This window comes from Gallus gallus, unplaced genomic scaffold, assembly GCF_016699485.2.
Source record: "Gallus gallus isolate bGalGal1 unplaced genomic scaffold, bGalGal1.mat.broiler.GRCg7b scaffold_106, whole genome shotgun sequence".
Lineage (NCBI taxonomy): Eukaryota > Metazoa > Chordata > Aves > Galliformes > Phasianidae > Gallus > Gallus gallus.
This window is the reverse complement of record NW_024096058.1, coordinates 1-27285: the sequence shown is the minus strand read 5'-3', so window position 1 is coordinate 27285 and position 27285 is coordinate 1. Positions and strand designations below refer to the sequence as shown.

At 57.9% G+C, this 27285-nt stretch overlaps 1 protein-coding gene and 1 long non-coding RNA gene across 2 annotated transcripts; both read left to right on the top strand.

Annotated features, from left to right (window-relative positions):
- Positions 1 to 72: 72 nt before the first annotated feature.
- On the top strand, positions 73 to 27268 carry LOC121108947 (medium-chain specific acyl-CoA dehydrogenase, mitochondrial; the record flags this gene model as incomplete). The annotated part of the gene is given in 14 exon segments (XM_040657305.1): positions 73 to 306; positions 4432 to 4529; positions 5991 to 6088; positions 6165 to 6234; positions 7786 to 7886; positions 8014 to 8094; positions 8961 to 9091; positions 16957 to 17065; positions 18838 to 18975; positions 22107 to 22202; positions 25274 to 25429; positions 25431 to 25523; positions 27159 to 27177; positions 27180 to 27268. Coding segments are annotated over 14 exon segments (1513 nt in total), but the record flags the coding sequence as incomplete, so codon positions are not given.
- On the top strand, positions 23969 to 24896 carry LOC121108946. Its single transcript, XR_005843590.1, has 2 exons — positions 23969 to 24145; positions 24364 to 24896. It is a non-coding gene; the product is annotated as an uncharacterized LOC121108946 (long non-coding RNA).
- Positions 27269 to 27285: the final 17 nt, after the last annotated feature.

Genomic DNA, 27285 nt, shown 5'->3' with positions numbered 1-27285 from the left:
GCGTTCCTAGGGGCGGGCAGAGCGGAGTGTTAATTGGGGTTAATTAGGGTTAATCATTCAATCTGGGGGGAGGTGGGATTCGAACCCGCGGCCCCCGCGGTGCTGCGCTCCGCCCCGGGCGGGATTCGAACCCGCGGCCCCCGCGGTGCTGCGCTCCGCCCCGGGCGGGATTCGAACCCGCGGCCCCCGCGGTGCCGTTCCGCCCCGGGCGGGATTCGAACCCGCGGCCCCCGCGGTGCTGCGCTCCGCCCCTCCCCGCCCCGCGGCCTCACAAAATGGCGGCGCTGCGCGGGACGCGGGTGAGGGGTCGGTCGCGGCTGTTGGGGGGCGGGGGGGGGGGGGGTTTGTGGGGTTTTGGGGCGAAAAAAAGGGGGATTTGGGGCATGGGAGTGGGGGTTCGGGGTGTAAACGCGGGGGTTTTCCCTCAGGTGTGCCGTTGTTGTGGCGTTTTGCGGTGAAAAATTGGGGGTTTGGGGAGTGATGGGGGGGGTCGGGGGGTTCTCTCAGCTGTGTGGTGTGTGTGGGGGGGGTGGTTTGGGGCGGGAAAGGGGGAAATTGGGGCATAAAAGTGGAGATTTCTTCTCAGCTGTGCTGTCTTTGTGGCGATTTGGGGCATAAAAGTGGGGATTTGGGATATAAAAGTGGGGATTTGGGGTATAAATGTGGGCTTTTCCCTCAGCTGTGCTGTTACTGTGGTGATTTGGGGCGGGAAAGGGGGAAATTGGGGCATAAAAGTGGAGATTTCTCCTCAGCTGTGCTGTCATTGTGGCGATTTGGGGCAAAAAAAGTGGGGATTTGGGGCATAAAAGTAGGAATTTCGGGTGTAAAAGTGGAGATTTGGGGTATAAATGTGGGCTTTTCCTTCAGCTGTGCGGTTATTGTGGTGTTTCGGGGCAAAAGAAGTGAGGATTTGGGGCATAGAAGTGGGAATTTGGGGCGTAACATTGAAGGTTTTCCCTCAGCTGTGCCGGCACTGTGCGGATTTGGGGCAAAAAAGTGGGAATTTGGGGTCTAAAAGTGGGAATTTGGGGTCCAAAAGTGGGCTTTTACTTCAGCTGTGCTGTTATTGTGGGGGTTTGGGGCATAATAGTAGGAATTTGGGGTATAAAAGTGGGGATTTGGGGTCTAAATGTGGGCTTTTCCCTCAGCTGTTCCCTCAGCTGTGTCTAAAAGTGGGCTTTTCCCTCAGCTGTGCGGTTATTGTGGTGATTTGGGGCCAAAAAGTGGGAAATTGGGGCATAAAAGTGGAGATTTCTCCTCAGCTGTGCTGTCATTGTGGCGATTTGGGGCAAAAAAAGTGGGGATTTGGGGCATATAAGTAGGAATTTCGGGTGTAAAAGTGGAGATTTGGGGTATAAATGTGGGCTTTTCCTTCAGCTGTGCGGTTATTGTGGCGTTTCGGGGCAAAAGAAGTGAGGATTTGGGGCATAAAAGTGGGAATTTGGGGCGTAACATTGAAGGTTTTCCCTCAGCTGTGCCGGCACTGTACGGATTTGGGGCAAAAAAGTGGGAATTTGGGGCAAAAAAGTGGGAATTTGGGGCGTAACATTGAAGGTTTTCCCTCAGCTGTGCCGGCACTGTGCGGATTTGGGGCAAAAAAGTGGGAATTTGGGGTCTAAATGTGGGCTTTTCCCTCAGCTGTTCCCTCAGCTGTGTCTAAAAGTGGGCTTTTCCCTCAGCTGTGCGGTTATTGTGGTGATTTGGGGCCAAAAAGTGGGAAATTGGGGCATAAAAGTGGAGATTTCTCCTCAGCTGTGCTGTCATTGTGGCGATTTGGGGCAAAAAAAGTGGGGATTTGGGGCATGAAAGTAGGAATTTGGGGTGTAAAAGTGGGGATTTGGGGTATAAATGTGGGCTTTTCCCTCAGCTGTGCGGTTACTGTGGTGATTTGGGGCGGGAAAGGGGGAAATTGGGGTAAAAAAGGGGGGATTTGGGGCGCAAAGTGGGAGTTTTCCCTCAGGTGTGCTGATGCTGTGGGGATTTGGGGCCAAAAAGGGGGGATTTGGGGGCAAAAAGCGCTTATTTCCTTCAGCTGTGCCATTGTTGTGTTGTTTTGGGGTATAAGAGTGGGGTTTTGAGGCAAAAAAGTGGGAATTTGGGGCGTAAAAGTGGGGGTTTCTGTCAGCTGTGCTGTTATTGTGGGGATTTGGGGCAGGAAAGGGGGGATTTGGGGCATAAAAGTGGGAATTTGGGGCGTAACATTGAAGGTTTTCCCTCAGGTGTGCCGGCGCTGTGCGGATTTGGGGTCTAAAAGTGGGAATTTGGGGTCTAAAAGTGGGAATTTGGGGTCTAAAAGTGGGCTTTTACTTCAGCCGTGCTGTTACTGTGGGGGTTTGGGGCATAAAAGTAGGAATTTGGGGTATAAAAGTGGAGATTTGGGGTATAAATGTGGGCTTTTCTCTCAGCTGTGCGGTTACTGTGGTGATTTGGGGCGGGAAAGGGGGAAATTGGGGTAAAAAAGGGGGGATTTGGGGCGCAAAGTGGGAGTTTTCCCTCAGGTGTGCTGATACTGTAGGGATTTGGGGCCAAAAAGGGGGGATTTGGGACAAAAAGGGGGAATTAGAGCCAGAAAAGGGGGGGATTTGGGGCCAAAGAGCGCTTATTTCCTTCAGCTGTGCCATTGTTGTGTTGTTTTGGGGTATAAGAGTGGGGTTTTGAGGTAAAAAAGGTGGGAATTTGGGGCGTAAAAGTGGGGGTTTCTGACAGCTGTGCTGTTATTGTGGGGATTTGGGGCAGGAAAGGGGGGATTTGGGGCAAAAAAAAAGGGGGGATTTGGGGCATAAAAGTGGGAATTTGGGGCGTAACATTGAAGGTTTTCCCTCAGCTGTGCCAGCACTGTGTGGATTTGGGGTCTAAAAGTGGGAATTTGGGGTCTAAAAGTGGGAATTTGGGGTCTAAAAGTGGGCTTTTACTTCAGTTGTGCTGTTACTGTGGGGGTTTGGGGCAGGAAAGGGGGGGATTTGGGGCAGGAAAGGGGGGGATTTGGGGCATAAAGTGGGGCTTTCTGCCAGCAGTGCCATTTCTGCATCCTTTGGGGTCAATAAAAGCGGCCAAAATGGAGGTTTTGGGGTCGGGGTTGTCAGGCGGTGGCCCCAAATTGTGTGGGATCGACCCTAAAGCGGCTGAGATCCCCACGGCGCCTTTTGGGGCCGCCCCGCACCCCAATGTAGGGGAAGGGTGAAGGGCAGAAGGCCGGGCTGGGCTGGGCCATAGGGCTGTGAAATGCCGAGGTCCTGGAAGGGGGGGTGAGGTCCTGGCAGGGGGTGTGGGGTGCTGGGATCCTATGGCTGGGGGTCCCCAAATCCTGGGGGTCCCCAAATCGTGGGGTCCTGGAACTATAGGACTGTGGGGTCCTGGCAGGGGGTGTGGGGTGCTGGGATCCTACAGCTGGGGGTTCCCCAAATCCTGGGGTCCTGGAAGGGGGTGTGGGGTCCTGGCAGGGGGTGTGGGGTGCTGGGATCCTACGGCTGGGGGTCCCCAAATCCTGGGGGTCCTGAAACTATAGGACTGTGGGGTCCTGGAAGGGGGGTGTGGGGTCCCGGAAGGGGGGTGTGGGGTCCTGGGATCCTATGGCTGGGGGTCCCCAAATCCTGGGGGTCCCCAAATCGTGGGGTCCTGGAACTATAGGACTGTGGGGTCCTGGCAGGGGGTGTGGGGTCCTGGGATCCTACGGCTGGGGGTCCCCAAATCCTGGGGGTCCCCAAATCCTGGGGTCCTGGAACTATAGGACTGTGGGGTCCTGGCAGGGGGTGTGGGGTGCTGGGATCCTACGGCTGGGGGTCCCCAAATCCTGGGGTCCCCAAATCCTGGGGTCCTGGAACTATAGAATCGTGGGGTGCTGGGATCCTACGGCTGGGGGTCCCCAAATCCTGGGGGTCCCCAAATCCTGGGGTCCTGGAACGATAGGATCGTGGGGCCCTGGCAGGGAAATGTAGGGCCGTGGAGTTGAAGGGGTCCCACAGTCTTGGGGTGTTGGAACTGTAGGATCGGGGAGTCCCCAGAATTGGGGGGGGGGTCCCCACAATGTTGGGGTTATGGAATGGTAGGATTATGGGGGTCCCAGGATCCCAGAATTGGGGGGTCCTGGAAATGGGGGGTCCCCATTGCCTGGGGTGTTGGAATCATAGGATTGGGGGGGGTCCCAAGATCCTGGAATTGTGGGGTCCTGGAATTGTGGGGTCCCCAAACTTTGGGGGTGTTTGGGGTCATAGAACTGTGGGGTCACGGAGACCCTGGAATTGGGGGGGGCCTGGAAATGGGGGTCATTGGGATCCCGCAGCTGTGGGGTCCTGGAACTGGGGGGGGTCCCACAGCGGTGGGGGTCCCAGAAGTGGGGGGGGCTCATTGGGGTCCCAGAAGTGAAGTGGGGGTCCCGGTGGGTGGGAGCAGTGCCCATTTCTGACCCCCCCCTTCCCCCCCCCCCCCCCCCAGGTGCTCCCCACAGCGGTGCGCTGTGGGCGCAGGCTGCTGTCGGGGGGGGGCCGCCCCACACGTGCAGCACGGGACCCTCACGGGGGGCTTCAGCTTTGGTGAGTGCGGCGTTTTGGGGCCAAAAGCTGCCGGTTTGGGCAAATCCTGCTCTGCGGGGGGGGCTTTTTGGCAGCCTTTCCGTCTCACAGATCAGTCGGGCTGCTCTCATCCCCCACAACACCCCCAAACCCCTCTGCCACCCCCCCCCCCCCCCCCATAACTTCTCAACCTCTCCCCCACTGCCCCCATAACACCCCAAACCCTTCTGCCCCCCTATAAGACCCCCCCCACTCCCCCCCGGCACTCCTCCCACACCCCCTTAACCCCCCTCTGTCCCCCAGCGCTCCCCCCAACCTCCCGTTGCCCCCCCCCCCCCAGCACCTTCCGCCAGCCCCTCTGCCCCACAAGTGCTCACCCCATAGCTCCCCCTACCCCCATCCTCCACCCCATACCCTCCATACCCCCCACCACCCAACCCCCCTGCCCCCAAATGCTCACCCCATAGCTCCCATACCCCCCCCACCCCCTTCTGCCCCCCCACCACTCCCCCCCATAACCCCCTGATCCCTCCGCCCCCCAAGTGCTCACCCCATAGCTCCCCACCCTCCCCCATACCCTCCTATGACCCCCCACCCTCCTCCCGTGTCCCCCCCATGCCCCCCCGTGACCCCCACCCTCTCACATACCCTCCTATGACCCCCCCATACCCCCCCGTGACCCCCATGCCCCCCCATAACCTCCTCCCATGACCCCCCCGTGACCCCCATCCTCCTCCATACTCTCCTATGACCCCCCACCCTCCTCCCATGCCCCCCCATACCCTGCTATGACCCCCGTGACCCCCACCCTCCTCCCGTGACCCCCCCCGTGACCCCCACCCTCCTCCCGTGACCCTCCCGTGACCTCCACCCTCCCCCATACCCTCCTATGACCCCCCATGCCCCCCATACCCTCCTATGACCCCCGTGCCCCCCACCCTCCCCCATACCCTCCTATGACCCCCATGCCCCCCCATACCCTGCTATGACCCCTGTGACCCCCGTGCCCCCCCATACCCTGCTATGACCCCCGTGACCCCACCCTGCACCTATGCCCCCCCCATACCCTCCTATGACCCCCGTGCCCCCCCATACCCTGCTATGACCCCCGTGCCCCCCACCCTCCCCCATACCCTCATATGACCCCCGTGCCCCCCCATACCCTGCTATGACCCCCGTGACCCCCACCCTCCCCCATACCCTCCTATGACCCCCGTGCCCCCCCATACCCTGCTCTGACCCCTGTGACCCCCATGCCCCCCCATACCCTGCTCTGACCCCTGTGACCCCCGTGCCCCCCCATACCCTGCTATGACCCCTGTGACCCCCGTGCCCCCCCATACCCTGCTATGACCCCCGTGACCCCCACCCTCCCCCATACCCTCCTATGACCCCCGTGCCCCCCCATACCCTGCTCTGACCCCCGTGACCCCCACCCTCCACCTGTGCCCCCCCATACCCAGCTCTGTCCCCCCCCCCCAGAGCTGAGCCCACAGCAGAAGGAGTTCCAGGCCACGGCGCGGCGCTTTGCCCTGGAGGAGATCATCCCCGTGGCAGCACAGTATGACCGGACCGGAGAGGTACCCCACAACCCAACCCCCCCCCCCCCCCCCCCACCCTAATTAAGGGATAGCCGTTAATTGGCACCTGTTGCAGTACCCCATGCCGCTGATCAAACGTGCCTGGGAGCTGGGGCTGCTCAACGCACACATCCCCGAGAGCTGCGGTGAGTCGGCGCTGCGTCTATGGGGAGAGCCGGCAGCTGGGGGGTCTCTGGGGGGTCTCTGGGGGTGTCCCTATGGGTTTCTCTGTGGGGTCCCTGTGGGTAGCTCTCTGGCATCCCTATGGGACTCTTATGGGTCTCTATGGGGTCCCTGTGGGGTTTCTGTGGGTCTCTATGGGGTCCCTGTGGGGTTCCTGTGTTTCTCTGTGGGTCTCTATGGGGTCCCTGTGGGTCTCTCAGGGACCCTGTGGGGTTTCTGTGGGTCTCTATGGGGTCCGTATGGGTCTCTTAGGGACCCTGTGGGGTTCCTGTGTTTCTCTGTGGGTCTCTATGGGGTCCCTGTGGGTCTCTCAGGGACCCTGTGGGGTTTCTGTGGGTCTCTATGGGGTCCCTATGGGTCTCTTAGGGACCCTGTGGGGTTCCTGTGTTTCTTTGTGGGTCCCTATGGGTCTCTATGGGGTCCCTGTGGGGTTCCTGTGTTTCTCTGTGGGGTCTCTGGGGGCGTCCCTATGGGTTTCTCTGTGGGGTCCCCATGGGTAGCTCTCTGGCATCCCTATGGGACTCTCTGGGGTCCCTATGGGTCTCTTAGGGACCCTGTGGGGTTCCTGTGTTTCTCTGTGGGTCTCTATGGGGTCCCTGTGGGGCACTGTGGGGTCCCTATGGATCCCAGTGTGTCCCTAGGGGGCTCTGTGGGGTCCCTATGGGGCTCTGTTGGGTCCCTATGGATCCCAGTGTGTCCCTATGGGGCTCTGTGGGATCCTGTGGGGTCCCAATGGATCCCAGTGTGTCCCTATGGGGCTTTGTGGGGCTCTGTGGGATCCCTATGGGGCTCTGTAGGGTCCCAATGGATCCCAGTGTGTCCCTAGGGGGGTCTGTGGGGTCCCAATGGATCCCAGTATGTCGCTATGGGGCTCTGTGGGATCCCAGTGTGTCCCAATGGATCCCAGTGTGTCACTATGGGGCTCTGTGGGATCCCATGGGGTCCCTATGGATCCCAGTGTGTCCCTGTGGGGTCCTTATGGGGCCCTGTGGGGTCCCTATGGATCCCAGTGTGTCCCTATGGGTCCCTGTGGGGTCCCTATGGGGCCCTGTGGGGTCCCTATGGATCCCAGTGTGTCCCTCTGGGGCTCTGTGGGGTCCCTCTGGGGCTCTGTGGGGTCCCTATGGGTCCCAGTGTGTCCCAGTGTGCCCCTATGGGTCCCAGTGTGTCCCTATGGGTCCCTGTGGGGTCCCTATGGGGCCCTGTTGGATCCCAGTGTGTCCCTGTGGGATGCTGTGGGGTCCCTATGGGGCCCTGTGGGGTCCCTATGGATCCCAGTGGGTCCCTATGGGGCCCTGTGGGGTCCCTGTGGGGTCCCTATGGATCCCAGTGTGTCCCTATGGATCCCAGTGTGTCCCTCTGGGGCCCTGTGGGGTCCCTATGGGGTCCCTATGGATCCCAGTGTGTCCCTATGGATCCCAGTGTGTCCCTGTGGGGCTCTGTGGGGTCCCTATGGGGCGCTGTGGGGTCCCGTTGTGTGTCTGTGGGGCCACAGCTGCGGTGCTGCCCCACAGGCGGGCTGGGCCTGGGCAGCTTCGAGGCGTGCCTCATCACGGAGGAGTTGGCGTACGGCTGCACCGGCGTCCAGACGGCCATGGAGGCCAATTCCCTCGGGGTGAGCGCCCCGATTGGGCCCCTCATTTCACCCCACATCGGGGGCGGTTTTGGGGCCGGGGGGGCGTTGGGGGGGTTTGGGGTTTGGGGGGGGGTTTGGGGGGTGACGTCCGTCTGCTTCCTGGCAGCAAATGCCGCTGATCATCGCGGGCAACGAGCGGCAGCAGCGCAAATACCTGGGCAGGATGACGGAGGAGCCCATCATGTGTGTGAGTGCCGCCCCGCGGGGTCCCTCCTCCCGTCCTATTTTTCACCCCCCAAAAATGGGTATTTTTATTTTTATTGGTCCCTTTTCGGCTCAAACCGACCCCCCCCCTCCCTCCCCCCGAAGCGATGTTTCGTTTCCCCCCCATTCTGTGGGCGGTTTGGGGGGGGAAAAAGGGTTAAGATGGAAGTGGGGAGGGGGGTGGGGGGGGAGGCATCCCAATGGGAGCCAGGTGGGCACAGCTGACCCTAAAGAGGTGCAGTAGGGCCTGAGGGCTGCTGTGGGTTGGGGCGGTCCCCGCTGTATGGACGGGATTGGGGGGCCCCCCTGTGGACAGGGGGTGGGGGGCAGCGGGGTGGGCAAAGGGCCTGTGGGGTCTCTGTGGGTCTCCGGGGGGTCTCTACGGGGTCCCAATGTGTCCCAGTGCATTCCTGTTGGTCCCACTGCCTTTCTATGGGGTCTGTGTGGGTCCCAATGGGTCTTTGTGGGTCCCAATCCCTTTCTATGGGGTCTGTGTGGGTCCCAATGGGTCTGTGTGGGTCCCAATGGGTCTGTGTGGGTCCCAATGGGTCTGTGTGGGTCCCAATGGGTCTGTGTGGGTCCCAGTGCCTTTCTATGGGGTCTGTGTGGGTCCCAATGCTTTTGTGTGGGCCTTTAGGGCCCGTGTGGCTGTGTCTGCATGCAGCCCGGCCTGCAGGTTGCTGTCCCCACACACAGCAGGGTTGGGACTCAGTGCGCACCCCAGGCCTTTCTGTGCTTCATTCCCCCCCAGTGGGAAGCGTTGGGGCTCTGCCGTGCCGATCCAACCACAGTAACGCCCCCAAAAAGGGGGTTTTCCCCCCTAAAACCCCCCCTAAAATCCCCCCCCAGGCCTACTGCGTGACGGAGCCCGGCGCCGGCTCCGATGTGGCCGGCATTCAAACCAGAGCGGAGCGGAAGGGCGATGAGTACATCGTCAACGGGCAGAAGATGTGGATCACCAACGGAGGCAAAGCCAGCTGGTGGGTGAGAGCTGGAGAGAGAGCTGCCCCCCCTTTGTTTTTGGGGTCAAAAAGACCTAAATTGGGGGCGGATCCGGGCTGTGCTTCCGGTCACTGCGGTGGGTGGGTGGGAAATGGGGGGGGGGCGTTGAAGGCTCTGAGGTTGGGGCGGTTATGAATGGGGGGAAAGGATACTGAGACCAATGGGGTGAGGTTAATTATCAGTGGGGGAACAGTGGGGCAGTTATGAATGGGGGAAAGGGACGTTGAGACCAATGGGGTTAATTATAAAGGGGGAAAAGGGACGTTGAGACCAATGGGGTTAATTATAAAGGGGGGAAAGGGACACTGAGACCAATGGGGTGAGGTTAATTATCAGTGGGAGAACAGAGCTGAGATCTCTGAGGTTGGGGCGGTTGTGAATGGGGGAAAAGGGACGATGAGACCAATGGGGTGAGGTTAATTATCAGTGGGGGAACAGCGGGGCAGTTATGAATGGGGGAAGAGGACGTTGAAACCAATGGGGTTAATTATAAAGGGGGGAAAGGGACACTGAGACCAATGGGGTGAGGTTAATTATCAGTGGGGGAACAGTGGGGCAGTTATGAATGGGGGAAAGGGACGTTGAGATCAATGAGGTTAATTATAAAGGGGGGAAAGGGACAATGAGACCAATGGGGTGAGGTTAATTATCAGTGGGAGAACAGCGGGGCAGTTATGAATGGGGGAAGAGGACGCTGAGACCAATGAGGTTAATTATAAAGGGGGAAAAAGGACGATGAGACCAATGGGGTTAATTATAAAGGGGGGAAAAGGACACTGAGACCAATGGGGTGAGGTTAATTATCAGTGGGAGAACAGAGCTGAGATCTCTGAGGTTGGGGCGGTTATGAATGGGGGAAAAGGGACGATGAGACCAATGGGGTTAATTATAAAGGGGGGAAAGGGACACTGAGACCAATGGGGTGAGGTTAATTATCAGTGGGGGAACAGTGGGGCAGTTATGAATGGGGGAAAGGGACGTTGAAACCAATGGGGTTAATTATAAAGGGGGGAAAGGGACCCTGAGACCAATGGGGTGAGGTTAATTATCAGTGGGGGAACAGTGGGGCAGTTATGAATGGGGGAAGAGGACGTTGAAACCAATGGGGTTAATTATAAAGGGGGGAAAGGGACACTGAGACCAATGGGGTGAGGTTAATTATCAGTGGGAGAACAGTGGGGCAGTTATGAATGGGGGAAGAGGACGTTGAAACCAATGGGGTTAATTATAAAGGGGGGAAAGGGACACTGAGACCAATGGGGTGAGGTTAATTATCAGTGGGGGAACAGTGGGGCAGTTATGAATGGGGGAAAGGGACGTTGAGACCAATGAGGTTAATTATAAAGGGGGGAAAGGGACACTGAGACCAATGGGGTGAGGTTAATTATCTGTGGGAGAACAGCACTGAGGTCTCTGAGGTTGGGGTGGTTATGAATGGGGGAAAAGGGACGATGAGTCCAATGGGGTGAGGTTAATTATCAGTGGGAGAACAGCGCTGAGGTGGGGGCAGTTATGAATGGGGGAAGAGGACGTTGAGACCAATGGGGTTAATTATAAAGGGGGGAAAAGGACACTGAGACCAATGGGGTGAGGTTAATTATCAGTGGGGGAACAGTGGGGCAGTTATGAATGGGGGAAGAGGACGTTGAAACCAATGGGGTTAATTATAAAGGGGGGAAAGGGACACTGAGACCAATGGGGTTAATTATAAAGGGGGGAAAGGGACACTGAGACCAATGGGGTGAGGTTAATTATCAGTGGGGGAACAGTGGGGCAGTTATGAATGGGGGAAGGGGACGTTGGAACCAATGGGGTTAATTATAAAGGGGGGAAAGGGATACTGAGATCAATGGGGTGAGGTTAATTATCAGTGGGAGAACAGAGCTGAGATCTCTGAGGTTGGGGCGGTTATGAATGGGGGAAAAGGGACGATGAGACCAATGGGGTTAATTATAAAGGGGGGAAAGGGACAATGAGACCAATGGGGTGAGGTTAATTATCAGTGGGGGAACAGTGGGGCAGTTATGAATGGGGGAAAGGGACGTTGAGACCAATGGGGTTAATTATAAAGGGGGAAAAGGGACACTGAGACCAATGAGGTTAATTATAAAGGGGGAAAAGGGACGTTGAGACCAATGAGGTTAATTATAAAGGGGGGAAATAACTTTGAGATCTCTGAGATTGGGTCAATTATCAACAGGGAAACAGCGTTGAAACCTATGGGGTTTGGTCAGTTATCAGTGGGGGAAATGGCATTGAGATCTGTGGGGTTTGGTCAGTTATCAATGGGGAAACGGCATTGAAATCTGTGGGGTTTGGTCAGTTATCAATGGGGGAAATGCCATTGAAATCTGTGGGGTTTGGTCAGTTATCAATGGGGGAAATGGCATTGAAATCTGTGGGGTTTGGTCAGTTATCAGTGGGGGAAATGGCATTGAGATCTGTGGGGTTTGGTCAGTTATCAGTGGAGGAAACGGCATTGAAATCTGTGGGGTTTGGTCAGTTATCAATGGGGGAAATGCCATTGAAAGCTGTGGGGTTTGGTCAGTTATCAATGGGGAAAACAGCATTGAAATCTGTGGGGTTTGGTCAGTTATCAGTGGGGGAAATGGCATTGAGATCTGTGGGGTTTGGTCAGTTATCAATGGGGAAAACAGCATTGAAATCTGTGGGGTTTGGTCAGTTATCAGTGGGGGAAACAGCATTGAAATCTGTGGGGTTTGGTCAGTTATCAGTGGGGGAAATGGCATTGAAATCTGTGGGGTTTGGTCAGTTATCAGTGGGGGAAATGCCATTGAAAGCTGTGGGGTTTGGTCAGTTATCAATGGGGGAAATGCCATTGAAAGCTGTGGGGTTTGGTCAGTTATCAATGGGGAAAACAGCATTGAAATCTGTGGGGTTTGGTCAGTTATCAGTGGGGGAAATGGCATTGAGATCTGTGGGGTTTGGTCAGTTATCAATGGGGAAAACAGCATTGAAATCTGTGGGGTTTGGTCAGTTATCAGTGGGGGAAACAGCATTGAAACCTATGGGGTTTGGTCAGTTATCAGTGGGGGAAATGGCATTGAAATCTGTGGGGTTTGGTCAGTTATCAATGGGGGAAATGCCATTGAAATCTGTGGGGTTTGGTCAGTTATCAGTGGGGAAACGGCATTGAAATCTGTGGGGTTTGGTCAGTTATCAGTGGGGGAAATGGCATTGAAATCTGTGGGGTTTGGTCAGTTATCAGTGGGGAAACGGCATTGAAATCTGTGGGGTTTGGTCAGTTATCAATGGGGGAAATGCCATTGAAATCTGTGGGGTTTGGTCAGTTATCAGTGGGGGAAATGCCATTGAGATCTGTGGGGTTTGGTCAGTTATCAATGGGGAAAACAGCATTGAAACCTATGGGGTTTGGTCAGTTATCAGTGGGGGAAATGCCATTGAAATCTGTGGGGTTTGGTCAGTTATCAGTGGGGGAAATGGCATTGAAATCTGTGGGGTTTGGTCAGTTATCAGTGGGGGAAATGGCATTGAAATCTGTGGGGTTTGGTCAGTTATCAATGGGGAAAACAGCATTGAAATCTGTGGGGTTTGGTCAGTTATCAATGGGGGAAAATGGCATTGAAATCTGTGGGGTTTGGTCAGTTATCAGTGGGGGAAATGGCATTGAAATCTGTGGGGTTTGGTCAGTTATCAGTGGGGGAAATGGCATTGAAATCTGTGGGGTTTGGTCAGTTATCAGTGGAGGAAACGGCATTGAAATCTGTGGGGTTTGGTCAGTTATCAGTGGGGGAAATGGCATTGAAATCTGTGGGGTTTGGTCAGTTATCAATGGGGAAAACAGCATTGAAATCTGTGGGGTTTGGTCAGTTATCAGTGGGGGAAATGGCATTGAAACCTATGGGGTTTGGTCAGTTATCAGTGGGGGAAATGGCATTGAAATCTGTGGGGTTTGGTCAGTTATCAGTGGGGGAAATGGCATTGAAATCTGTGGGGTTTGGTCAGTTATCAGTGGGGAAACGGCATTGAAATCTGTGGGGTTTGGTCAGTTATCAATGGGGGAAATGCCATTGAAATCTGTGGGGTTTGGTCAGTTATCAGTGGGGGAAATGCCATTGAGATCTGTGGGGTTTGGTCAGTTATCAATGGGGAAAACAGCATTGAAACCTATGGGGTTTGGTCAGTTATCAGTGGGGGAAATGCCATTGAAATCTGTGGGGTTTGGTCAGTTATCAGTGGGGGAAATGGCATTGAAATCTGTGGGGTTTGGTCAGTTATCAGTGGGGGAAATGGCATTGAAATCTGTGGGGTTTGGTCAGTTATCAATGGGGAAAACAGCATTGAAATCTGTGGGGTTTGGTCAGTTATCAATGGGGGAAAATGGCATTGAAATCTGTGGGGTTTGGTCAGTTATCAGTGGGGGAAATGGCATTGAAACCTATGGGGTTTGGTCAGTTATCAGTGGGGGAAATGGCATTGAAATCTGTGGGGTTTGGTCAGTTATCAGTGGAGGAAACGGCATTGAAATCTGTGGGGTTTGGTCAGTTATCAATGGGGGAAATGGCATTGAAATCTGTGGGGTTTGGTCAGTTATCAGTGGGGGAAATGGCATTGAGATCTGTGGGGTTTGGTCAGTTATCAGTGGGGGAAATGGCATTGAAACCTATGGGGTTTGGTCAGTTATCAGTGGGGGAAATGGCATTGAAATCTGTGGGGTTTGGTCAGTTATCAGTGGAGGAAACGGCATTGAAATCTGTGGGGTTTGGTCAGTTATCAGTGGGGGAAATGGCATTGAAATCTGTGGGGTTTGGTCAGTTATCAATGGGGAAAACAGCATTGAAATCTGTGGGGTTTGGTCAGTTATCAGTGGGGGAAATGGCATTGAAACCTATGGGATTTGGTCAGTTATCAGTGGGGAAAACAGCATTGAAATCTGTGGGGTTTGGTCAGTTATCAGTGGGGGAAATGGCATTGAGATCTGTGGGGTTTGGTCAGTTATCAGTGGGGGAAATGGCATTGAAATCTGTGGGGTTTGGTCAGTTATCAATGGGGAAAACAGCATTGAAACCTATGGGGTTTGGTCAGTTATCGATGGAGAAAAGGGACGTGGTTAATTACAGAGAGGAAAAAAAGCCATTAAAATCTCTGAGCTGTGGTTAATTATCAACGGGAGCGCAGCAGTGAGGTTTGATCACTTATAAATGGGGGAAAGAGCATTACGAGCTCCGAGCTGTGGTTAATTAATGATCAGTGGGGAAACGCCGCTCAAATCGCTGCCATTCGGTCACTTATTAATGGGGAAAATGCCACGGAGACCCACCCGCTTCCCACCCACTTCCCACCCACTTCCTTCCGTCCCTCCCTGCCCCCACAGGCACTTCACAACCACTTCCTTCCCCCCTCCCTTCCTGCTCCCTTCCTGCTCCCTTCCTGCTCCCTTCCTGCTCCCTTCCTGCTCCCTTCCTGCTCCCTTCCTGCTCCCTTCCTGCTCCCTTCCTGCTCCCTTCCTGCTCCCTTCCTGCTCCCTTCCTGCTTCCTTCCAGGTCCTTCCTGCTCCCTTCCTGCTTCCTTCCAGGTCCTTCCTGCTCCCTTCCTGCTCCCTTCCAGGCACTTCCTGTTCTCTTTCCCCTCCCTTCCAGGCACTTCCTGTTCTCTTCCCTCTCCCTTCCAGGCACTTCCTGCTTACTTTCCTCTCCCTCCCTTCTCCCTTCCCCTGCCTTCCAGGCCCTTCCTGCTCCCTTCCTGCTCCCTTCCTGCTCCCTTCCTGCTCCCTTCCTGCTCCCTTCCTGCTCCCTTCCTGCTCCCTTCCAGGCCCTTCCTGCTCCCTTCCTGCTTCCTTCCAGGCACTTCCTGTTCTCTTTCCCCTCCCTTCCAGGCACTTCCTGCTTACTTTCTGCTCCCTTCCTGCTCCCTTCCCCTCCATTCCAGGCCCTTCCTGCTCCCTTCCTGCTCCCTTCCCTCTCCCTTCCAGGCCCTTTTTTGCTCCCTTCCCTCTCCCTTCCAGGCACTTCCTGCTTACTTTCTGCTCCCTTCCTGCTCCCTTCCCCTCCATTCCAGGCCCTTCCTGCTCCCTTCCTGTTCTCTTCCCCCTCCCTTCCAGGCCCTTCCTGTTCTCTTCCCTCTCCCTTCCAAGCACTTCCTGCTTACTTTCCCCTCCCTTCCTGCTCCCTTCCCGCTCACTTCCCCCTCCCTTCCAGGCCCTTCCTGCTCCCTTCCTGCTGTGTTGCAGGTACTTCCTGCTCCCTTCCTGCTCCCTTCCCGCTGTGTTGCCGGTACTTCCTGCTCCCTTCCCGCTCACTTCCTGTTGTGTTGCCGGTACTTCCTGCTCCCTTCCCGCTCCCTTCCTGCTGTGTTGCCGGTACTTCCTGCTCCCTTCCTGCTCCCTTCCCGCTGTGTTGCCGGTACTTCCTGCTCCCTTCCCGCTCCCTTCCCGCTGTGTTGCCGGTACTTCCTGCTCCCTTCCCGCTCCCTTCCTGCTGTGTTGCAGGTACTTCCTGCTTCCTTCCCGCTCCCTTCCCGCTGTGTTGCAGGCCCTTCCCGTTCCCTTCCCTCTCCCTTCCCGCTGCGTTGCAGGTACTTCCTGCTCCCTTCCCGCTGCGTTGCAGGTACTTCCTGCTCCCTTCCCGCTCACTTCCTGTTGTGTTGCCGGTACTTCCTGCTCCCTTCCCGCTCACTTCCTGTTGTGTTGCAGGTACTTCCTGCTCCCTTCCCGCTCCCTTCCTGCTGTGTTGCCGGTACTTCCTGCTCCCTTCCCGCTCCCTTCCCGCTGTGTTGCCGGTACTTCCTGCTTCCTTCCCGCTCCCTTCCCGCTGTGTTGCAGGCCCTTCCCACTCCCTTCCCGCTGTGTTGCCGGTACTTCCTGCTCCCTTCCCGCTCCCTTCCCGCTGTGTTGCCGGTACTTCCTGCTCCCTTCCCGCTCCCTTCCTGCTGTGTTGCAGGTACTTCCTGCTTCCTTCCCGCTCCCTTCCCGCTGTGTTGCAGGCCCTTCCCGTTCCCTTCCCTCTCCCTTCCCGCTGCGTTGCAGGTACTTCCTGCTCCCTTCCCGCTGCGTTGCAGGTACTTCCTGCTCCCTTCCCGCTGTGTTGCCGGTACTTCCTGCTCCCTTCCCGCTCACTTCCTGTTGTGTTGCCGGTACTTCCTGCTCCCTTCCCGCTCACTTCCTGCTGTGTTGCCGGTACTTCCTGCTCCCTTCCCGCTCACTTCCTGCTGTGTTGCCGGTACTTCCTGCTCCCTTCCCGCTCCCTTCCCGCTGTGTTGCAGGCCCTTCCCGCTCCCTTCCCGCTGTGTTGCCGGTACTTCCTGCTCCCTTCCCGCTCCCTTCCCGCTGTGTTGCCGGTACTTCCTGCTCCCTTCCCTCTCCCTTCCCGCTGTGTTGCAGGTACTTCCTGCTTCCTTCCCGCTCCCTTCCCGCTGTGTTGCAGGCCCTTCCCGCTCCCTTCCCGCTGTGTTGCCGGTACTTCCTGCTCCCTTCCCGCTCCCTTCCCGCTGTGTTGCCGGTACTTCCTGCTCCCTTCCCGCTCCCTTCCCGCTGTGTTGCCGGTACTTCCTGCTTCCTTCCCGCTCCCTTCCCGCTGTGTTGCAGGCCCTTCCCGCTCCCTTCCCTCTCCCTTCCTGCTGCGTTGCAGGTACTTCCTGCTCCCTTCCCGCTGTGTTGCCGGTACTTCCTGCTCCCTTCCCGCTCCCTTCCCGCTGTGTTGCAGGTACTTCCTGCTCCCTTCCCGCTCCCTTCCTGCTGTGTTGCCGGTACTTCCTGCTCCCTTCCCGCTGTGTTGCCGGTACTTCCTGCTCCCTTCCCGCTCCCTTCCCGCTGTGTTGCCGGTACTTCCTGCTCCCTTCCCGCTCACTTCCTGTTGTGTTGCAGGTACTTCCTGCTGGCCCGCACCCACCCGGACCCATCCGCGCCGGCCAGCAAAGCCTTCACGGGTTTTGTGGTGGACGCCGACAGCCCCGGGATCCACGTGGGGCGGAAGGTGGGGCTCCAGTGGGGCGCCTCGCTGTCTGCTGAGCGCTGTGTGAACGGCGGCCGCCAGTAATTAGCGCCGTGTGAACGGCGGCCGCCAGTAATTAGCGCCGTGTGAACGGCGGCCGCCAGTAATTAGCGCCGTGTGAACGGCGGCCGCCAGTAATTAGCGCCGTGTGAACGGCGGCCGCCAGTAATTAGCGCCGTGTGAACGGCGGCCGCCAGTAATTAGCGCCGTGTGAACGGCGGCCGCCAGTAATTAGCGCCGTGTGAACGGCGGCCGCCAGTAATTAGCGCCGTGTGAACGGCGGCCGCCAGTAATTAGTCTTGTTTGAATGGGAGCGGTCAGTGATTAGCCTTGTTTTAATGGCAGTCGTCAGTAATTAGCGCTGTGTGAACGGCGGCCGTCAGTAATTAGCGCTGTGTTAACGGCAGCCGTCAGTAATTAGCGTTGTCTGAACGGCGGCCATCAGTAATTACCTTTGTATGAATCAAAACTGTCAGTAATTAGTCTTGTTTTAATGGCAGTAGTCAGTAATTAGCATTGTCTTAATGGCAGCTGTCAGTAATTAGCTTTGTCTTAATGGGAGACCCCCATATCCACCCCAGCTCCCCACACCCCCCCCATATCAAACCCAGTCCCCCCATATCACCCCCACATCCTCCCATACAACCTCAGACCCCCACACCCCCCATATCCCCCCATATCACCCACCCCCAGCCCCCCATATCGCCCCCAGCCCCCCATATCGCCCCCATACGACCCCAGTCCCCCACACCCCCCCATATCCCCCCACATCACCCAACTCCAGTCCCCCCATGTCACCCCCAGCCCCCCATATCACCCCCATACGACCCCAGGGCCCCACACCCCCCATATCACCCCCATACGACCCCAGCCCCCCACACCCCCCATATCACCCAACTCCAGTCCCCCCATATCACCCCCAGCCTCCCATATCACCCCAGCCCCCCATATCGCCCCCATACGACCCCAGCCCCCCACACCCCCCCATATCACCCCCATATTGCCCCCAGCCCCCATATCACCCCCATACGACTCCAGGCCCCCAGGCCCCCAGATCCCCCCATGTCGCCCCCATATGACCCCAGCCCCCCCCACCCCCCATATCGCCCAACTCCAGTCCCCCCATATCGCCCCCAGCCCCCCATATTGCCCCCAGCCCCCCATATCACCCCCATATTGCCCCCAGCCCCCATATCACCCCCATACGACTCCAGGCCCCCAGGCCCCCAGATCCCCCCATGTCGCCCCCATATGACCCCAGCCCCCCCCACCCCCCATATCGCCCAACTCCAGTCCCCCCATATCGCCCCCAGCCCCCCATATTGCCCCCAGCCCCCCATATCACCCCCATATTGCCCCCAGCCCCCCATATCACCCCCATACAACTCCAGGCCCCCAGGCCCCCAGATCCCCCCATGTCGCCCCCATATGACCCCAGCCCCCCCACCCCCATATCACCCAACTCCAGTCCCCCCATATCACCCCCATATGACCCCATATCGCCCCCAGCCCCCCATATCCCCCCATCCCCCCATACAACCCCATCCCCCCACACCCCCACGTTTGGGTGTTGTGCCGCGGCTGCGCTGCCCTGCTGCCCTCAGAGCTCTCCCCCCCCCACAGCCGTGTGATTTCGGGGTCCCGCTGCCCGGCTGCCCCCTCACTGCTCCGTGGGGTTTTGGGGGGGGTGTTTTAGGGGTGGGGGGGTGCGGGTTTGGTGCCGACATCCCCCATCCCCCCCCCCCGTGAGGCAGGAGCTGAACATGGGGCAGCGCTGCTCGGACACGCGCGGCATCGCCTTCGAGGACGTGAGGATCCCGAAGGACAACGTGCTGCTGGCCGAGGGCGCCGGCTTCAAGATCGCCATGGGGGCCTTCGACAGGACCGCGCCCGCCCGTCAGTGTCCCAAACCATCGCCTTTTCCGCCCCAACCCTTCTCCTTTCCGCCCCACACCTTCGCCTTTCCGCCCCAAACCATCGCCTTTCCGCCCCAAACCTTCGCCTTTCCGCCCCAAACCTTCGCCTTTCCGCCCCAAACCTTCATCTTTCCTCCCCCAAACCTTCACCTTTCCACCCAAAACCTTCACCTTTCCCCCCCAAACCTTTTCCTTTCCACCCGAAATGGGCACCTTTCCACCCCAAACCATCGCCTTTCCCCCCCAAAACCTTCTCCTTTCCCCCCCAAACCTTCTCCTTTCCCCCCAAAACCTCCTTTCCCCCCCCAAAACCTCCTTTCCGCCCCAAACCTTCTCCTTTCCCGCCCCAAACCTTCTCCTTTCCGCCCCAAACCTTCTCCTTTCCGCCCCAAACCTTCTCCTTTCCGCCCCAAACCTTCTCCTTTCCCCCCCAAACCTTCTCCTTTCCACCCGAAATGGGCGCCTTTCCGCCCCAAACCTTCTCCTTTCCGCCACAAAACTTCTCCTTTCCACCTGAAATGAGCGCCTTTCCGCCCCAAACCTTCTCCTTTCCGCCCCAAACCTTCTCCTTTCCGCCCCAAACCTTCTCCTTTCCGCCCCAAACCTTCTCCTTTCCGCCCCAAACCTTCTCCTTTCCGCCCCAAACCTTCTCCTTTCCGCCCCCAAACCTTCTCCTTTCCGCCCCCAAACCTTCTCCTTTCCGCCCCAACCCTTTGCCTTTCCGCCCCAAACCATCGCCTTTCCGCCCCAAACCATCGCCTTTCCGCCCCAAACCATCGCCTTTCCGCCCCAAACCATCGCCTTTCCGTCCCAAACCTTCGCCTTTCCGCCCCAAAACCTTCGCCTTTCCGCCCCAAACCTTCTCCTTTCCGCCCCAAACCTTCGCCTTTCCGCCCCAAACCTTCGCCTTTCCGCCCCAAACCTTCGCCTTTCCGCCCCAAACCTTCGCCTTTCCGCCCCAAACCTTCGCCTTTCCGCCCCAAACCTTCAGCTTTCCGCCCCAAACCTTCAGCTTTCCGCCCCAAACCTTCAGCTTTCCGCCCCAAACCTTCAGCTTTCCGCCCCAAACCTTCAGCTTTCCGCCCCAAACCTTCAGCTTTCCGCCCCAACCCTTCTCCTTTCCGCCCCAACCCTTCTCCTTTCCGCCCCAACCCTTCGCCTTTCCGCCCCAACCCTTCTCCTTTCCGCCCCAACCCTTCTCCTTTCCGCCCCAACCCTTCGCCTTTCCGCCCCAACCATCGCCTTTCCGCCCCAAACCTTTTCCTTTCCGCCCCAACCATCGCCTTTCCGCCCCAAACCTTTTCCTTTCCGCCCCAAACCTTTTCCTTTCCGCCCCAAACCTTTTCCTTTCCGCCCCACACCTTCTCCTTTCCGCCCCACACCTTCTCCTTTCCGCCCCACACCTTCTCCTTTCCGCCCCACACCTTCTCCTTTCCGCCCCACACCTTCTCCTTTCCGCCCCACACCTTCTCCTTTCCGCCCCACACCTTCTCCTTTCCGCCCCACACCTTCTCCTTTCCCCCCCACACCTTCTCCTTTCCCCCCCACACCTTCTCCTTTCCCCCCCACACCTTCTCCTTTCCCCCCCACACCTTCTCCTTTCCGCCCCAAACCTTCAGCTTTCCGCCCCAAACCTTCAGCTTTCCCGCCCCAAACCTTCAGCTTTCCGCCCCAAACCTTCAGCTTTCCGCCCCAAAAACCTTCAGCTTTCCGCCCCAAACCATCGCCTTTCCGCCCCAAACTTTTGCCTTTCCGCCTGAAATGGGCGCCTTTCCCCCCAAACCCGGCGCCCTTCCACCCTTAAAACCAATGCCTTTCCCCCCCAAACCTGGCACCGTTCCACCCCAAACCTTCACCTTTCCCCCTGTAAACTGGGCGCCTCCCCCCCCCCCCCCCCCCAAACCCGGCACCTTTCCACCCCCAAACCGGGTGCCTTTCCCCCCCAAACCTTCGCCTTTGCACCCCAACCCTCCGCCTTTCCCCCCCCCAACCCTCCGCCTTCCCCCCCCAACCCTCCGCCTTCCCCCCCCCAACCCTTCTCCTTTCCCCCCCCCAACCCTTCTCCTTTCCCCCCCCAAACCGTCGCCTTTCCCCCCCAAACCTGGCACCGTTCCACCCCAAACCTTCACCTTTCCCCTGTAAACTGGGCGCCTTCCCCCCCCCCCCCCAAACCCGGCACCTTTCCCCCCCAAACCTTTGCCTTTGCACCCCAACCCGGCGCCTTCCCCCCCCCAACCCTTCTCCTTCCCCCCCCCAACCCTCTCCTTTCCCCCCCACCCCTTCTCCTTTCCCCCCCCACCCCTTCTCCTTTCCCCCCCCACCCTTCTCCTTTCCCCCCCCACCCCTTCTCCTTCCCCCCCCCCACCCCTTCTCCTTTCCCCCCACCCCTTCTCCTTTCCCCCCACCCCTTCTCCTTTCCCCCCCACCCCTTCTCCTTCCCCCCCCCCAACCCTTCACCTTTTCTCCCCCCCCAACCCTTCTCCTTTCCCCCCCCCAACCCTTCTCCTTTCCCCCCCAACCCCTCTCCTTTCCCCCCCCAATCCCGGCACCTTTCCCCCCCCCAACCCTTCTCCTTTCCCCCCCCCAACCCCTCTCCTTTCCCCCCTCCAACCCTTCTCCTTTCCCCCCCCCAACCCTTCTCCTTTCCCCCCCCACCCTTTGCTGTCCCCCCCCCACCCTTCTCCTTTCCCCCCCAACCCTTTGCTGTCCCCCCCCCACCCTTCTCCTTTCCCCCCCCAGCCCTTCTCCTTTCCCCCCCAACCCTTCTCCTTTCCCCCCCAACCCTTCTCCTTCCCCCAAAAACCCTTCTCCTTCCCCCCAAAACCCTTCTCCTTCCCCCCCCCCAGCCCTTCTCCTTCCCCCCCCCAGCCCTTCTCCTTCCCCCCCCCAGCCCTTCTCCTTCCCCCCCCACCCCTTCTCCTTCCCCCCCCCACCCCTTCTCCTTTCCCCCCCCAAACCTTCACCTTTCCCCCCCATACCCTTCGCCTTCCCCCCCCCAGTCCTTTGCCTTCCCCCCCCCCCACCCCTTCACCTTTCCCCCCCCCACCCTTCTCCTTTCCCCCCACCCTTGGCCGTCCCCCCGCGCTGAGTGCCGTGTCCCCCCGCAGGTGGCGGCCGGCGCGGTGGGCCTGGCCAGGCGGGCGCTGGATGAGGCCACCCGCTACGCGCTGCAGAGGAAGACCTTCGGGAAGCCCATCGTGGAGGTGAGCTGCTAATTGTCTCCTTAATTGCCTCCTTAATTCATTGGCTCGTTAATTAATTGGGATCTCATGGGCTGCAAGGCGTGGCTCAAAATGCTGGGGGCGCTGGGATTGGGGGCGCTGGGGCTGGGATTGGGGTTGTGGGGATTGGGGGCGCTGGGGTTGGGATTGGGATTACTGGGGTTGGGATTGGGGTTGTGGGGGTTGGGGGCACGGGGGTTGGGATTGGGGTTGTGGGGATTGGGGTTGTGGGGATTGGGGTTGTGGGGATTGGGATTGGGGTTGTGGGGATTGGGATTGGGATTACTGGGGTTGGGATTGGGGTTGTGGGGATTGGGGTTGGGGGCACCGGGATTGGGGTTGGGGGCATTAGGGGCGCTGGGGATTGGGGCGCTGGGGTTGGGATTGGGGTTGTGGGGATTGGGGGCACTGGGATTTGGGATTGGGGGCGCTGGGATTGGGATTGGGGTTGTGGGGATTGGGATTGGGGGTTGTGGGGATTGGGGTGCTGGGGTTGGGATTGGGAGCACTGGGGTTGGGATTGGGGGCGCTGGGGTTGGGATTGAGGTTGGGATTAGGGGCGCTGGGATTTGGCATTGGGGCGCTGGGATTGGGATTGGGGTGCGGGGGTTGGGATTGGGGGCACTGGGATTGGGGGCACTGGGATGGGGATTGGGGTTGTGGGGATTGGGGGCGCTGGGGTTGGGATTGGGGCACTGGGGTTGGGGGGATTGGGGTTGTGGGCATTAGGGGCGCTCCTGGTTGGGATTGGGGTTGTGGGATTGGGGGTGCTGGGATTGGGATTGGGGTTGTGGGGATTGGGATTGGGGGTGCTGGGACTGCTGGGATTTGGGATTGCTGGGATTTGGGATTGGGATTAGGGGGGCTGGGGTTGCGATTGGGGGCACTGGGATTGGGGGCGCTGGGATTGCTGGGATTTGGGATTGGGGGCGCTGGGATTGGGGGTGCTGGGATTGGGATTGGGGTTGTGGGGATTGGAGGCGCTGGGATTGGGATTGGGGGCACTGGGATTGCTGGGATTTGGGATTGCTGGGATTTGGGATTGCTGGGATATGGGATTGGGGTTAGGGGGCGCTGGGATTGGGATTGGAGCGCTGGGATTGGGATTGGGGCGCTGGGATTGGGATTAGGAGCATAATGACCCACAGCCTCAGTCCTCATCAGCACCGCACAGCCCTGCAGCACTGCCTGGAGCCTCATTATCTACCGCTAATTATCCGCTAATGAGCCTAATGAGCCCTGCTAATTGCTGCCCTTAGCACCAGGCCGTGTCGTTCCTGCTGGCCGAGATGGCCATGAAGGTGGAGCTGGCCCGCTAATGAGCCTAATGAGCCTAATGAGCCTAATGAGCCCTGCTAATTGCTGCCCTTAGCACCAGGCCGTGTGGTTCCTGCTGGCCGAGATGGCCATGAAGGTGGAGCTGGCCCGCTAATGAGCCTAATGAGCCTAATGAGCCCTGCTAATTGCTGCCCTTAGCACCAGGCCGTGTCGTTCCTGCTGGCCGAGATGGCCATGAAGGTGGAGCTGGCCCGCTAATGACTAATGAGCCTAATGAGCCCTGCTAATTGCTGCCCTTAGCACCAGGGCCGTGTGGTTCCTGCTGGCCGAGATGGCCATGAAGGTGGAGCTGGCCCGCTAATGACTAATGAGCCTAATGAGCCCTGCTAATTGCTGCCCTTAGCACCAGGCCGTGTGGTTCCTGCTGGCCGAGATGGCATGAAGGTGGAGCTGGCCCGCTAATGACTAATGAGCCTAATGAGCCTGCTAATTGCTGCCCTTAGCACCAGGCCGTGTGGTTCCTGCTGGCCGAGATGGCCATGAAGGTGGAGCTGGCCCGCTAATGACTAATGAGCCTAATGAGCCCTGCTAATTGCTGCCCTTAGCACCAGGCCGTGTGGTTCCTGCTGGCCGAGATGGCCATGAAGGTGGAGCTGGCCTGCTAATGAGCCTAATGAGCCTAATGAGCCTAATGAGCCCTGCTAATTGCTGCCCTTAGCACCAGGCCGTGTGGTTCCTGCTGGCCGAGATGGCCATGAAGGTGGAGCTGGCCCGCTAATGAGCCTAATGAGCCTAATGAGCCCTGCTAATTGCTGCCCTTAGCACCAGGGCCGCGTGGTTCCTGCTGGCCAAGATGGCCATGAAGGTGGAGCTGGCCCGCTAATGACTAATGAGCCTAATGAGCCCTGCTAATTGCTGCCCTTAGCACCAGGCCGTGTCGTTCCTGCTGGCCGAGATGGCCATGAAGGTGGAGCTGGCCCGCTAATGAGCCTAATGAGCCTAATGAGCCCTGCTAATTGCTGCCCTTAGCACCAGGCCGTGTGGTTCCTGCTGGCCGAGATGGCCATGAAGGTGGAGCTGGCCCGCTAATGACTAATGAGCCTAATGAGCCCTGCTAATTGCTGCCCTTAGCACCAGGCCGTGTGGTTCCTGCTGGCCGAGATGGCCATGAAGGTGGAGCTGGCCCGCTAATGACTAATGAGCCTAATGAGCCTAATGAGCCCTGCTAATTGCTGCCCTTAGCACCAGGCCGCGTGGTTCCTGCTGGCCGAGATGGCCATGAAGGTGGAGCTGGCCCGCTAATGAGCCTAATGAGCCTAATGAGCCCTGCTAATTGCTGCCCTTAGCACCAGGCCGTGTGGTTCCTGCTGGCCGAGATGGCCATGAAGGTGGAGCTGGCCCGCTAATGACTAATGAGCCTAATGAGCCCTGCTAATTGCTGCCCTTAGCACCAGGCCGTGTCGTTCCTGCTGGCCGAGATGGCCATGAAGGTGGAGCTGGCCCGCTAATGAGCCTAATGAGCCTAATGAGCCTATGAGCCCTGCTAATTGCTGCCCTTAGCACCAGGCCGTGTGGTTCCTGCTGGCCGAGATGGCCATGAAGGTGGAGCTGGCCCGCTAATGAGCCTAATGAGCCTAATGAGCCCTGCTAATTGCTGCCCTTAGCACCAGGCCGTGTGGTTCCTGCTGGCCGAGATGGCCATGAAGGTGGAGCTGGCCCGCTAATGACTAATGAGCCTAATGAGCCTAATGAGCCCTGCTAATTGCTGCCCTTAGCACCAGGCCGTGTCGTTCCTGCTGGCCGAGATGGCCATGAAGGTGGAGCTGGCCCGCCTGGCCTACCAGCGCGCCGCCTGGGAGGTGGACGTGGGGCGCCGCAATACCTTCATGGCGTCCATCGCCAAAGCCTTCGCCGCCGACGTGGCCAACCAGGGCGGCCTCCGACGCCGTGCAGATCTTCGGTGGCAGCGGCTTCAACTGCGACTTCCCCGTGGAGAAGCTGATGAGGGACGCCAAGATCTACCAGGTAAAGGGGGGGTGTGGGCCCCGTGGGGGCGGCTGTGGCCGTGGGGCGGCCCCTATTTTCACAGCGAGCCCTTTAAAAATGGCGACCTCCGGCCCTGTATTCTGGGCTGGAATCGCACGGATTTGGGCTGGAATCGCACGGATTTGGGCCGGCAGAAACCCCCCGAGCTGCCCGCATTTCCCTTCTGCTGACCCTCCGCCATGCGCTGATTTGAGGAAAGGCTCTTTTGGGGGCTTTTGTTGTCCCTCAGACGGCCCCGATTTTCAAAGAAAGCCCTTTGAAAATGCCCAATTCCGGACCCGTCCTGTGGCCCATAGGCTGAAATGGCACCAATTCGGTCTGAGGCGCTTCAAATTGCTCACATTTTGAAGGTTTGCTCCTTTCTGATGCTCAGAATTGCATTTATGGGAGAAAATGGTCCACTGGGGGCACCGCTGGGCTTCAAAATGGACCCAATTTCCAATGGAAGGCCTTTGAAAAATGGCGAACCCCGTCCCCATCTTAGGGCCCAGGGGCTGAAATTGCACAGATGTGTCCTATGAGCCCTCATTTCCCCTTTGCTGATGCTCAGAAGTGCACCTATGGGAGGAAAATGCTCCATTTTGGGTGTTTTGCCCTCAAAAATACCCCCAATTTTCAAAGCGAACCCTTTGAAAATGGCGAACCCCGTCCCCATCTTACAGCCCAGGGGCTGAAATGGCACAGATGTGGTCCTATGAGCCCTCATTTCCCCTTTGCTGATGCTCAGAAGTGCACCTATTGCAGAAAATGCTCCATTTTGGGTGTTTTGCTCTCAAAATACCCCCAATTTTCAAAGCGAACCCTTTGAAAATGGCAACCCCCTCCAAGTCTTACAGCTCCGGGGCTGAAATTGCACAGATATGGTCCTATGAGACCTCTGAAGTTCTCTCATTTCCCCTTTGCTGATGCTCAGAAGTGCACCTATTGCAGAAAATGCTCCATTTTGGGTGTTTTGCCCTCAAAATACCCCAATTTTCAAAGCGAACCCTTTGAAAAATGGCGAACCCCCTCCAAGTCTTACAGCTCCGGGGCTGAAATTGCACAGATGTGGGTCCTATGAGCCCTCATTTCCCCTTTGCTGATGCTCAGAAGTGCATCTATTGCAGAAAATGCTCCATTTTTGGTGTTCTGCCTCAAAATACCCCCAATTTTCAAAGCCAATCCCTTTGAAAATGGTGAACCCCATCTTACAGCTCCAGGGCTGAAATTGCACAGATGTGGTCCTATGAGACCCTCTGAAGTTCTCTCATTTCCCCTTTGGCTGATGCTCAGAAGTGCACCTATGGGAGGAAAATGCTCCATTTTGGGTGTTTGGCCCTCAAATACCCCAATTTTCAAAGCGAACCCTTTGAAAATGGTGAACCCCATCTTACAGCTCCAGGGCTGAAATTGCACAGATGTGGTCCTATGAGACCTCTGAAGTTCTCTCATTTCCCCTTTGCTGATGCTCAGAAGTGCACCTATTGCAGAAAATCTCCATTTTGAGTGTTTTGCCCTCAAATACCCCCAATTTTCAAAGCCATCCCTTTGAAAATGGCCATCCCCGCCCCCATCCGGTTGCCCCCCCCCCCCCCCTTTTCGTACCCCCCCGTTTTGCTGTGTGGGTGTGGGCAGATCTACGAGGGCACGGCTCAATCCAACGCCTCATCATCGCCCGGGAGCACCTCAACAAATTCGGGGCCGCACATTTAGTGCCGTTCCCCCCCAATTTCGGCCGCTTTCGGGCGCGCTCCTTCGCTCC